The following is a 14,058-nucleotide window of genomic DNA, read 5'->3' as shown; positions in this document are numbered from 1 at the left end:
CCAGATGTGAAGCCCCACAGGTGTTGTGTCGGTGCATTACCTTCAGGGACTCCACTCGGCTGGATCCTGTCTGGTCACAGGTAGGAAACCTTCTTTGTAGTTTGTCGTGACGCCACTCTCAGATTTGCGGTCAGTGGGGACCGCCACTGCAGGTTAAGGGATGCCTGGGGCTGATGGTGGGTGCAGTCAGTTGGAATAGCCTCCTGAGAGTGAGGCAAGCCCCAGGGCCCTGTGTAGGTGTGTAGAACCACAAGGCGCAGAATAACTCCACACAAGCAGGATGTCTTTCAGGGTTTTTTACTCACAGTTGATAGGGTGAGTAACCCGGGCGTAGCTGGGATGAACCAGGCGGGAACCAGATGTCCTTCAGGCTGACTTGTGAGGGTGACTACTAACTCGCCTTCCTTAGCCCTTGGTGGTTTGGGGTGACCCCGACTTTGAGTCCCTATGGGGGTCACCCAGGGAAGTTGCTGAAGCCTCACTCCCCTTCGTTTGCCGTGTGCTTGTTGCCTGGGCCAGATCACTCCAGCTTCTTGCCTCCTGTGAGCTATGGGCCCTAACTGTGGCTACGTGGCTGCGGCTTTTGTGGTGTTGTGGTGTGGGCTTTGAGGGCCCCACACCGGCAGGTTTAGCAAAAGAAAGCTGGATCTATCTCCGCTTCGGGATCTGCCGCCCGTTTGGGCCTGGTACTCTCTAGCAGTCTCCTTACTTCCCACTCCGTTGCTCTCTCTCTAGCTGAAGATGGATTTCGGGTAGCACTCCTAGTTGACCGTTCTCCCCCGTCAGTAGCCACTGCGCGGGCGCTGTTAGACAGCAACAGCCCCACAGGTCTGCTCCTCACTGAGCCCTATGGAGTTCTGCTCTAACTGACTCACTGCCCCTCCTCTCCTGTTCTTGCCTACGCCACCTAGCAACCAGATTCTCTTACCACACCCCTTGAGAGGAGATGGAGGCTTTTGGCCCCCTCCACTATTCCAGTGAAGGTCAAGGCTTTTCCCCCTCCTGGGATCCCCAGGGGTCCTCTCATGGGTACATGTGTGAGAGCTGATTACTATGCGCCTGTGTACCACACCCCTGTCAGCCTTCTGGATTACCTGTATTGTACTGTCCCCAGCATGGGTGCAGTACTCAGTGGTGCCTGACCAGGTCAGGGGCGCCACATTTCCACCTGTCTGTTTTCATATTCTTCTATCAATTTTGCGTCCTGGACTCACCTTCCAAGACACCAACATAAAGCGTTGTATTTCACCTGAAGAACGGCTGACCGTTACATTGAGGCAAGTTAACGTAAGTCCTTACTGGATCAAGATTCTGGTGAGGACCCAGAAATGTACGATATATTTTTAGTATGTATTTTTTGTTAATACTACATGTTACATGCCAAAACTCATTTTTGCAGATTTCTTGCATCTGGAAACTCGTTTGCTTCCCTGCATTTAGAGATTCTGTTAGGGATCTCTACAATATCCAGTGTTGTAAAAGGCACGTGTGCAGTGATATGGGATAGTCTACGACACTCAGTGATGCCTGATCCGACGGCTGAAGATTGGCTGCACATCACCCAAGGCTTCCAAGACTCAGCACTGTTTGCAAACTGCATTAGGGCACTGGATAGCAAACACATTCGTGTGATGAAGAAGCCGCCTGACTCAGGGTCCCGTTACTTCAATTATAAGCAGTATTTTTCGTTGGTGCTGTTGGCCTTGGGTAACAGTGACTACAAGTTTGTAATTGTGGATATCGAGAACTCTGGGAGAGCATCTATCATGCTTCCAGAATGGGTCAACGGCTTCAGGCCATCAAGCTCACCCTTCCACAGTCATAACCACTGCCTGGATCCAAAGGACCCCCGATGTCATTTGCCATCGTTGCTGATTAAGGGTTTGCATTGACACCACATGTTATGAGGCCCTTTCCCAGATGCGATTTGGATGAGAAAAAGCGATTATTCAACTACCGCTTGACTAGAGCTCGTACCTCATTCTGGCTCCCATAATGTTGCATTGGGGGCTTGTGATGTAATTTCTGACTTCTAGACAGTCACAAGTTACAGGCACAAGATGGAGCAGCAGGATCAGAGCAGCGCTGAAAAAGCATGAGAACACCATAGGGTGAGTATAGTACTGGGGCAAGGGACTTCAATTTAATGAACAACTCCAGCGGTAAAACAAAAATGCTGGAGTGGTGCTCTAATCTTGCAAGTGATTGTTCAGGGAAACGGGAAAGACAGCAGCAGCAGATTTTGCGTCTAAATGCCTCAGCATGGCATTACTGCAGCATATGTGTACACAGCCTTATATGGTCAGGAGGCTCTTGTTTACTTATTTTACTCACTTCTATAGCGCTATTAATTCCACAGCGCTTTACAGATGTGATCATCACTGTCCTCATTGGGGCTCACAATCTACATTCCAAATCAATAGGTCATTGGAGTGTGGGAGGAAACTGGAGAACCCGGAAGAAACTTCCGCAAACATGGGGAGAACATACAAAACTGCTTACAGATGTCCTTGGGATTTGATTCCAGTACCCCAGCTCTGCAAAACATCAGGGCTAACCATTGAGCCACTGTGCCACCCATTTCATTAGTACTTAATGTGATTCAAAATGCCATCTATACCATAGAGGCAGAATAACCTAATTGTTGTGCTGCTGGTTAATATGTAAAGGATATATTACCACCAAAGGTGTAAAACCTGTCACCAGGATTTTCCCTTGTGAGCTGCAGCCACGAGTGAACCCTTATATACAGCATACTAGAATAATGTATACAAAAGCTTAGGCCGCTCTGTATAACCAAAAATACATTTTATTATACTCACCTGTGGGGGGTCCGGTCCGATGGGCGTCGCTGGTCTCGATAAGGGACCTCCTCTCTTCCTTCCGCTCCATGTGAATGACACATCCTACGTCATCCACACAGAAACCGCCATTGCGATCCTGCGCAAGCGCACTTTGATCTGCCTTGCTGAGGATAGAGCAAAGTACTGAAATGCGCAGGCACTGTGAAAGGTCAAAGATCACCCGCACAATAATTTGATCTCCCTTTAGCAAGGCAGAACAAAGTGCGTTTGCGCAGTAGCGCAATGGAGACCTCTGTGTGGATAATGTAAGACGCTCATCCACATGGAGCTGGCAAGGAGGACGGCGACTGCGCAGGATAGAGGAGGCGCTGGACCAAGACCAGTGGCACCCCTTGGACCTGACTGCCCTGCAGGCGAATATGATAAAGTGTTTTTTAGGCTCTACACAGCAGCCTGGGATCTTACAGTATTCTAGAATGTTGTATATATGGGCTTACTGGTGGTGGCCACAGCTTATAGGGGACAAATCTGATCTCCCTTTAAAGGTATTTAGGTCAGTTATACACATTACAGTCACAAACATTAAAATTCAGTATTATGAAGAGAAAGATCTCACCATTATTATCTTGCTGATGTCCTATATTGTTGTTCCTGAAACATAACACATTTATTGCAACCAATCAGCGAGAAGTACATGTCACACATGTTCAGGTATAGCTTACTGACATTTCCTTCCTTTAAGCAGATTTCTGCTACCCCATCTACGAACAGCCTGATATAAGGGCAGGGACTCGGATTTCAGCAGTATTGCTCACTAGACTGCTTGCTGTGGTTTTGGTAAAGTACCTGTTTTATCAGCTATAGAGCTGCCAGTTCTCTGTATAACCCCACCCACACCACTGATTGGCAGCTTTCTGTGTACAATGTGTATAGGCAGCAAGCTGACAATATTGGTGGGGCGAGCTTATACACAGAGGTCATGATTATGGAGCACTACAAGGCAGCATGTTTACTAGTACTCTAATGATAATCTCCTGATGATAAAATAATCGTTGTACCAAAACGACAGCAATCAGCCCAGTGAGTGACACATCACTGGAATTAGGGTCTCTGTCTCTACATTATGCTGCTTTCAGATTAGGAAGCAGAAACCTGCTGACATTGTCTTTAATACGGTCTAAGAAAAATACAATACTATACATTATAGAGTCCAGCACTCGGCATAAAAAATGTTTTCTTTACTTTATTAAAATGCAATAATCTTGTATGATCCTTTGTGAACATTTTCATTGCTGTTGTTATTAACACCTTAGCACAAATTGATTTCAGTGTTGGTGTGATTGTGTGTGTGAGCGGGACAAGGAAATGGAGTTCTCTCCACATATGCCAACTGTGTTACATAGCCGGAATTTGTTTCCAGCAGCAGCCGGTGCACGCAATCTCTGACAGCAGCGCCTAAATGCAGTTGTCCCCAGCTCCAATAGGCTACCCACAACAATCATGTGGCACCGATCAGTTTAGACGTCAGCCAGGTGACTACCGAAGGCCCCTGTTGCAGCCATCATAATACTCTTGTGAAGCTCAACCACCGTCTGAACTTCATGGTAGACCACGATTTACACCATATTCAATATCGTTGTTCTGCAGTATATTACCGTAATATAAGTGATCAGATGATTGCAGGTTCAAGTTCAATAAATGGCCTAAAAAATACCCATGAAAGTAAATAAACTTGGAAAAAAAATTTAATACATGGGCAACACAAAAAAGTCATCAATGTGCTGTCCGTATGTTATCGTTTAATGGGCAGGAGAAGTTAAGAATTTCTTTTCTTTATAGAAGAAAAACTGATGCAAGAAGGATTGTAAAAAACTGACACATAACCCAAAAATCGGTCCAGCCCACCCCCCAAAAAAGCCATAGTTTTCATGTATGAGAAAAATATGAAACCGGCCAAAAGATGAAATTTTTATAGCAGCTGTATCACTGGCAGACACATACAGAACAAAGCCCCTGCACAACAACAATATATGGGCCCCTTGCAGTGCAATAGTTCATCATAAGGGAAGATACCTGGAGGGGATAACAGAAAAGGCCACATGGGATTGTGGTACCTAAATGAGTATGAGTTTTATGGATTAGGGATGATCGAATACCAAAATATTCGCCTTCGTGAATATCCGACGAATAGGTCGCCGCTATCTGAATATTCGATGCGCAATGTAAGTCTATGGGAAGCCCGAATAACTGTTATTCGGGTTTCCCATAGACTTACATTGCGCATTGAATAGTCACGAATAGTCGAATAGCGGCGACCTATTTGGCGAATATTTGTGGTATTCGATCATCCCTAATTAGGATCCTTCGTTAGTAAATCAATAATGGTCATAGTTTTCTATCCCATTTGGTGTAATGTTTGTAAGGTAATTCTGGTGGTCACTCAAGGGGGCTCGGCCCTAACCTTAGCAACAGTAGCTCGTGATCCTTGATTGGCTGAGTCGTCTGACTGAACCTTGGTACTGATTGGACGCTATTCTGGCAGCAAAGTGGACTATTTATACCCCCTCAAGGATTTGGATCACCTCAGCAGCTGTTTAGCATCTGGAAGACACAGCCACCCACCCGAGCCTTTATGTATTTTCAGTTCATCTTCTCATGTCGTCTGGTTTTATTGGAGGGATAAATTAACCCATGTTTTTGGGTGTTTTTGTAAGTATTTTGTTTTGTCAAGTCTTTAACTAAACTAATTGAGTTGTCTAAGGCAGGGTTCCCCAACTCCAGTCCTCAAGGCCCACCAACAGTGCAGATTTTTGGGATTTCCTTAGTATTGCACAGGTGTTAATGTAATTATCTGCCCAGGTGATGATTCCAACAGCAGTGCAATGCTAAGGAAATCCTGAAAACATGCACTGTTGGTGGGTCTTGAGGACTGGAGTTGGGGAACCCTGGTCTAAGGTGTTTAATTTAATAAAGAGTATTTTAATGATATATAGGTAACCCTCAATAAAGCCTAAAGGCCCCTTTACACACTGCAACATCGAAAACGACATCGCTGTAACGTCACCGGATTTGTGACGTTATAGCGACCTCCCCAGCGACATTGCAGTGTGTGAAACACATCAGCAACCTCACAGCAGGGGCCAGGTCGCTGATCGCTACACATCTCTCAGGACCATTCTTTGGTCCTTTGTTTCCCGCTGTGCAGCATGATCGCTAGAAAGTCTCAGTGTGTAAAGGGGACTTTACAGCGACTTCGTTAGCGACTTCCTTTCAAAAAGCTGCTTTACAATGTCCTCAATGACTAACTAGGTCGCTCTGCAGGTCCGTATCGCTGTGGCGTCATTTTCCAGGTTTGCCTGTTTGACAGTTCACCAGCGACTCACCAGAGACTTTGTAGCGATCCCGGCCAGGTTGGGATCGCTGGTGGGATCGCTAGAAAGTCTCAGTGTGTAAAGGGGCCTTTACGGCCATCTCACGCCAAAGCATTGTCTGTAGTCTTTATTACGGCTGTTTAGAGATAAGTTCTATGGGTTCTACAATCCCATGCACAATTACTGTTGCTCTTGAGGTGGCGACGGGCTCTCTTACCTCTTGGGCCCCTGTGCAGCTGAACAGGTTACACCAAAGCTATATCCGCCCCTCTCCTATGTCCCCTACAAGATATTGTGCTCAGTTTATACTATCTGAGCCGAAAGACTCTAAAGTTTTATAGAGTAGTATTCCTTTATTTATTTCCCAACATTGTGGAAAAAGAATAAGCGTAGGGACAACATATGTGAACATGTTAACAATATTTTTAACAAACTGTAGAATCCCTGCCAATTCTGAGAACAAGTATGCACTGGGTGGTGTGATGGTTGAGCAATGCGCACCTCTGTGCCATACACCATCTATGGTACCGCTAGAGATAGAGTGCAGTGTTCGGTTGTTTCGGCAGTCCCATAGACAACGAATAGAAGACACAGCCTCCATTGAGACGCAGTTCAGCAAAGGCCTGTTCTCGGAAACGGTGGAGATCTAAGTGGGAAACATCAGCGATCAAACAGTAAAAAGTGATAACTTTACCTTCTTTTAGAAGTCACTTTCTGCAGCCTTTGTCTCCCTTTCCCTTTCTAACAAAAAAACAAAACAAAAACAAAACTGTGAATAAATTATTTAGATTAACCTCTTAGTCATGGAGCTAATTTTTACCTTAATGACCAGACCAAATTTTGCAATTCTGACCAGTGTCACTTTATGAGGTTATAACTCTGGAACGCTTCAACGGATCCCAGTGATTCTGAGATTGTTTTTTTTTTTGTTACATATTGGACTTCATGTTAGGACCAAATTTTGGACATTTTGTTTTGCGTTTATTTATGAAAAAAAATGTAATTTTGGCAAAAATTTTGAAAATTTAGCAATTTTCAACATTTGAATTTTTATACCATTAAACCAGAGTGGTCTATGACACAAAATAGTTAATAAATAACATTTCCCACATGTCTACTTTACATCAGCACAATTTGAGACAATTTTTTTTGTTGTTAGGAAGTTAGAAGAGTTCAAAGTTAATCAGCAATTTCTCATTTTTACATCAAAATTTAGAAAACCATATTTTTAGGGACCACTTCACATTTGAAGTGACTTTGAGACGCCTAGGTGACAGAAAATACCCAAAAGTGATACCATTCTAAAAACTGCACCCCCCAAAGTACTCAAAACCACATTCAAGAAGTTTATTAACCCTTTAAGTGCTTAACAGGAACTAAAGCAATGTGGAATGAAAAAAAAAAAGCAAAAAATAAAAAATTTTACCCAAAAATGTTGCTCTACCCCTAATTTATTCACTTTTAGAAGAAATAACACAATAAAATGCACCCCAAAACTTGTTACCCACTTTCTTATGAGTGCGCCGATACCCTACATGTAGTAAGAAACCTCTGTTTGGACAAATGGGAGGGCTCGGAACAGAAGGAGCAATATTTAAATTTTGGAAAGCAAATTTGGCTGAAATAGATTGCGGGCACCGTATTGCATATACAGGTCCGCTAAGGTACCTAAACAGCAGAAACCCCTCACATGTGACACCATTTTGTAAACTAGACCTCTCAAGGCTTCTATCTAGTGGTATAGTGAGCATTTTGAACCCACAGATACTTCACAGATGTTGATAACGTTACGTTGTCATATTGAAAATTTTCAAATTTTTTTGCTCAAAAATGTTGCTTTAGCATCAATTTTCTCACTTTTTCAAGACGCAAATCCAAAAATTGGACCTCAACGTTTGTTACCCAATTTCTTCAGAGCACACTAATACCCCACATGTGGTCAGAAACCTTTGTTTGCACACATGGGAGGGCTTGGAACGGAAGGTATATTTGAATTTTGGAAAGAAAATTTGGCTAAAAAAAGATTGCGGGCACCATGTCGCATTTGTAGGGCCCCTAAGGTATGTAATCAGCAGAAACCCACCACAAGTGACTCCATTTTGCAAACTAGGCCCCTCAAGGAATATATCTAGATGTTTTGTGAGTACCCTGAACTCCCAGGTGCTTCACAGAATTTTAGAACGTTGAGCCATGAAAATAAAAAAAAATAAAAAATTTTACCACAAAATTGTTACTTCAACCAGGTAGCTATTTTTTCACAAGGGTAACAGGAAAAAATAAATCACCATAAAATTTACTGTGCAATTTTTCCTGAATTTGGCGATATCTTATATGTGGTCGAAATCAACTGTTTGGGCACACGGCAGGGCTCAGAAGGGAAGGAGTGCCATTTGACTGCAAAATTGGCTGGAATCAATAGCGGACGCCATGTTGCGTTTGGAGAGCCCCTGAAGTGCCTAAACAGTGGAGCTCCCCCACAAGTGACCCAATTGTGGAAACTAGACCCCTCAAGGATTTTATCTAGGGGTATAGTGTGCATTTTGAACTCACAGGTACTTCATTGAATTTGATAACGTTAGGTAGTCATATTGAAAATTTTTATTGTTTAAAAAAAAAAAAAAAAAAAAATATGTTGCTTTGGCCCCAAATTCCTCACTTTTTCAAGAGGAAATCCAATTTCCTATGAGCGCAGCGATACCCCATATGTGGAACAAAAAAAAACAACCTTTGTTTGGACAAACAGTAGGGCTCAGAACGTAAGGAACAGGATTTGAATTTCGTAAAAGATTAAATAAATTGTGGGCACCATGTTGCATTTGCAGGGCCCCTAGGGCACCTAAACAGCAGAAACACCCACAAGTGACCCCATTTTGAAAACTAGACCCTTTAAGCACTTTATTCAGGGGTAGGGCGCTTTTCCATCTGCAATTTCTTGGTGCGAGTGTGATCCAATGAAAAAAAAAACGGAATGCACTCGCACCAGTGTTTAAACAATGAGACAGCTTACTCTATCCTGTTTTTTTCTCCACACGAATCGGGCTCTCGGTGCAATTGCAGAGACAGACAGTGGATGAGATGGGGAGAAAGTGCTTCCTCCATCTTCTCCGCTGCTGTGATGCGATCGCAAGATTGCATCATAGTCGCATGACCCTCGGCTGACACAGCAGCAGAGGGTCATTAGCATATCGCTTCTGATGCTTCTGCATTGGAAGTGGTAAGAAAGTGGAAAAGCGCCCGTATAGTGAGAATTTTGAATCTATAGTTACTTCACAAAAATGTTGCTGTAGCGCCAAATTTCTCATTTTTAGGCTATGTTCCAATAATCCGGCAACACTGTGTCTAGGACGCAGTGCCACCCTCCTGCAGAGAAATGAGTGTTGAGAACGCAGCTGCCTGTGTATACAAACCGGGTTCGGGCCGCTACGGACTTTATTCTCCCTCCGAAGAACACTTAAGTCTCCGCAGCATAAATTGACATCCTGTTGCTCAGGAAGCCGCACCGCAGGTCAGTTTATGCTGCAAACAAAAGAAGTGACGTTGGCAGGAGATTTCTAAAAATCCTTCCGCTGCGCTTGAACTGCACAACACAGCGTTATGAATGCAATGAAAACACTCTGCATCCAAAACGCTGCAAATCCTGATTGTGTGCACATAACCTACAAAGCTAGGATGGATGGATGGATAGACGTATAACACCTATATAATGTCCCACCCCCTGCATATTGTAAGCTGGCGCCTGTTAGTGACTTTCATTGAGGTTAGCCTTGTATTTAACCCAAATATAATGATAAAAATAATACGTCGTGGGGTCCCCCCATTTTTGATAGCCAGCTAGGGTAAAGCAGATGGTTGCAGCCTGTTGACCACATCTGGTAGCTTCACCTTGGCTGGTGATCCAATTTGGAGGTCACCCCAAGCTGTTTTTTATCAATATTTATAAATAAATAATTAAAATAAAATAAATAAATAAATACTATGTGGTGTCACCCTCAAATTGGATTATCAGCCAAGGTAAAGCAGACAGCTGTGGTCTGGTATTATCAGGGTGGTAAGGACCATGGTTATTTGGCCTTTCTCAGCCTAAAAATAGCAGTCTGCAGCCTCCCCAAAAGTGGCACACTCATTAGATGCGCCAATTCTGGCACTTCGCCCCAGCTAATCCCGCTGCCCTATATACGGGGTTGATACCAGCTGTAATGTCACCTGGCATCAAGCCCAGAGGTTAGTAATGTCACGGCATCTAAACAGATACCGGACAATACTAACCTAGTCAGTAATAGAAAAAAAATAAAGACGACAAAAAATTTTTATTTGAAAAACTGCTCTCAGAGATATTCCCTCTTTCACCAATTTATTGAAAAGAAAAAATTCCGGTCCGCTGTAATCCATTTTGGAGGTCTCACAACGACTCTGGACCTCTAGAATATGGGGGGCACACTCAGGGAACGAATCCCCCATTTTCTGGGAGAGCAAGCTCTTCATGTGAGCAGTGTGTGTGCAATGATCTGACAGTACTGCACTCACACTGCCCGGTCCAACCTAGGGCAGAGTGACCTGCAGTAACCTCATTCCAGAATATGAGGGGCATGCTCAGAGAACATATCCCCCATTTTCTAGAACAGCAGGCCTTCCATGTGAGGAGTGTGGCTGCAGATTACTGCTCTTGCGCTCCCCCGGTCCACAGTACAGTAGTATCATCTGCAGAAAGCTCAGTGTCCCTGCTTGCAAGGAGCCAGCTGACAGCCGTTGTCTGCGCATGCGGCCGGCAGCTTTTCAGAAGGATGAGGAGGGATCGTGGGGACTGCAGAACACCAGGGATTGTCGCGGGGTGATGAGTTACCTGGCAGGACATGGGGACGACTTTTCTGTTGAATGTGACATGTCACATGCTACAGAAATGAGAGAAGGATGAATGTGGCCGACGCACTGGTGTGCGCGTCGCCATCTTGGATGCTCCGGAGGGAGGGCTCTGGAGAACCGGAGGGGGCTCCGGTGGATTAGAGAGCGCTCCAGTGTACCGGAGGAGGGCTCAGGGGGGAGGACATTTCTCTCCGATCTGAAAGGTGTGATCATTTCAGATCAGAGGGAAATGAATGCAGAGGCGGCGGCTGTTTATGGCGTGCTCCGGCGCCATTTTGAATGTTCCGGGGGGGGGAAATCTCCGGTACCGGGGGCCTTAGGGGCTTATATTCGTTCTCATCTGACATGTTTGATCACGTCAGATGAGAAAAAAAAAAAAAAAAAAAAAAATCAGTTGTACCTGCATTTCTTTTTTTTTTGTTTTTTTTTTTACGTGATCGGCGGTATACGCGGTGTACCGGCGATCACATTATCGGGATCCAAAAAAACCACCCGATTCATAATCTGGGGGGGTCTCAGCTGCCTCTAGTAGCTGAAACCCCTGATATTTTCCATCGCTGGGGGGCGCTACAGTCTTTTTGGCAGAATGTCTTAAAGCGTCGGAACAGAATAAGTGCAATGCCCCTGTGGACGTGCTAAGATGCTAATGAATACGCAGCATCACAGGATGGTCTCACTCACCTTTCCGCTGCCATCGCATCTGACGAGGGATTTCGGCTCAGAGCGCATGACCCCGGAGTTTGGGTCATGCGCACTATGAAGCCGGGTGTACGCTTCCTGGCTTCAAACTGAAGTAGTGCGCTTGACCAAAAGTCCGGGAAGATGTACACTGAGCCGAAATCCAGCGTCGGACGCCATAACGGTGGAGAGGTGAGTGAGATCATCCTGTGACGCTGCATATTCATTAGCATGATAGCATGCCCACAGGGGCGTACCAACATTCTAATGGGGGCGACTGGCAAGTGGAACTAATGCCCAGGGGACTAGGCCCCTCACTCATTAGCATTCGGTAACAGATCTTTAGAAATACTTTATCTAAAGATCTCTATATCTATGCTAGTGTATACAAGGACGGACAGGCAGGTATTAGCAATATGCACCCAGAACGGCTCGTGGTTCTGGGTGCATATTGGACCCGACAGGTTCCCTTTAATACTAGGGCAAACCCTTCTCACTCCTTATATTTAGCCCCATTAAAATTAAAAAAAAAAAAGCTTATACTCGCCTCCTGCCTCAGCGCGATTCCAGTGTTGCTAGTGCTTGTGTTCCTGGGGCACTTGTGAGGTTGATACATCACGCGATCCCCACACCCAATCACCGCTGGTTTCCCTCTCTCTGTCTTCAGATGGACAAGCAACCAAGAGGAAGCAAGAGCTGTGGCTGGCCACTCACCTCCTTGTAAATACTTATACATCCGAAGGCGAGGAGAGGAAAGCTGGCGGTGACTGATCGAACTATCTAACACAGAGGCCTTGATGCAATAAGGGCGGCTTTGCACACTACGACATTGCAGGTGCATGTCGGTGGGGTCAAATTGAAAGTGACGCACATCCGGCATCGCATGCGACATCGTAGTGTGTAAAGTCTAGATGATACGATTAACGAGCGCAAAATCGTCGTAATCGTATCATCGGTGCAGCGTCGGCGTAATCCATAATTACGCTGACGCGACGGTCCGATGTTGTTCCTCGTTCCTGCGGCAGCACACATCGCTGTGTGTGAAGCCGCAGGAGCGAGGAACATCTCCTACCGGCGTCACCGCGGCTTCCGTAGGACATGCGGAAGGAAGGAGCTGGGCAGGATGTTTACATCCTGCTCATCTCCGCCCCTCCGCCGCTATTGGCTGGCTGCCGTGTGACGTCGCTATGACGCCGCACGACCCGCCCCCTTAGGAAGGAGGCGGGTCGCCGGCCAGAGCGACGGTCGCAGGGCGGGTGAGTGCGTGTGAAGCTGGCGTAGCGATAATGTTCGCTACGCCAGCTATCACACGATATCGTACCTGCGACGGGAGCGGGCACTATCGCGTGCGACATCGCAGCATCGGCTTGCGATGTCGCAACGTGCAAAGCCCGCCTAAAACTGATATTTTGCACAGTAAAAAGTTACTTGGAGGAACCGCACACCAACAAATGTGCTATCTATATATATAATTGCCTTATTCTGTCTGTCTGTCTGTCTTGCTCCAAAATTCAGGCTCGGCCTGGCCCCGCCCCCCCCCACGGATTGGTCGCTCGCCTCGGCCTGGCCCTGCCCCCCCGCACGGATTGGCCGTTCGCATCGCCAGACATAACCTTGCGCTGCTGGGATCGTGACGGAGCCGGTGAACGCTGGTAACCATTATACACATCGGGTAACTAAGGTCCCTTAGTTACCCGATGTGTATCATAGTTACCAGCGTACACCGGCTCCCGGTACACATGTGCAGGGAGCCGGCATTATACTCCTCTCCCCCCAGAACTACTCCTCCTATTATAGTCCGCCTATTATACTCCTCTATGAGTATAATAGGAGAACTATTATAGCATGGGGGATGGAGCACGATGGGGAGTGCAGCATGGGGGATGGAGTACGATGGGGTGCGCAGCATGGGGGATGTAGCACGATGGGGGGTGCGCGCAGCATGGGGGATGTAGCACGATGGGGAGTGCGCAGCATGGGGGAAGGAGCACGATGGGGGGTGCGCAGCATGGGGGATTGAGCACGATGGGGGGTGCGCAGCATGGGGGATTGAGCACGATGGGGGGTGCGCAGCATGGGGGATTGAGCACGATGGGGGGTGCGCAGCATGGGGGATTGAGCACGATGGGGGGTGCGCAGCATGGGGGATTGAGCACGATGGGGGGTGCGCAGCATGGGGGATTGAGCACGATGGGGGGTGCGCAGCATGGGGGGGGATGTAGCACGATGGGGAGTGCGCAGCATGGGGGATGTAGCACGATGGGGAGTGCGCAGCATGGGGGATGTAGCACGATGGGGAGTGCGCAGCATGGGGGATGGAGCACGATGGGGGGTGCGCAGCATGG

At 46.4% G+C, this 14,058-nt stretch overlaps 1 protein-coding gene across 5 annotated transcripts in view; it reads right to left on the bottom strand.

The window, feature by feature from the left end:
• The window catches only part of LOC142292139 (uncharacterized), a 218,340-nt gene that overhangs the window by 122,653 nt on the left and 81,629 nt on the right, over positions 1-14,058 (bottom strand). For all 5 annotated transcript variants that reach the window (XM_075337285.1, XM_075337289.1, XM_075337286.1 and 2 more), the window contains 2 exons: positions 6,870-6,916; positions 3,421-3,455 (listed from right to left, as the gene is read on the bottom strand). In XM_075337285.1, coding sequence (XP_075193400.1) covers positions 3,421-3,455; positions 6,870-6,916 — 82 coding nt within the window. The remainder of the gene's footprint in view (positions 1-3,420; positions 3,456-6,869; positions 6,917-14,058) is intronic.

The sequence above is a fragment of the Anomaloglossus baeobatrachus genome, chromosome 2 (genome assembly GCF_048569485.1).
Source record: "Anomaloglossus baeobatrachus isolate aAnoBae1 chromosome 2, aAnoBae1.hap1, whole genome shotgun sequence".
NCBI classification, from domain to species: Eukaryota; Metazoa; Chordata; class Amphibia; order Anura; family Aromobatidae; genus Anomaloglossus; species Anomaloglossus baeobatrachus.
The sequence above is the reverse complement of the archived record's forward strand: the minus strand, read 5'-3'. Positions and strand labels throughout refer to the sequence as shown.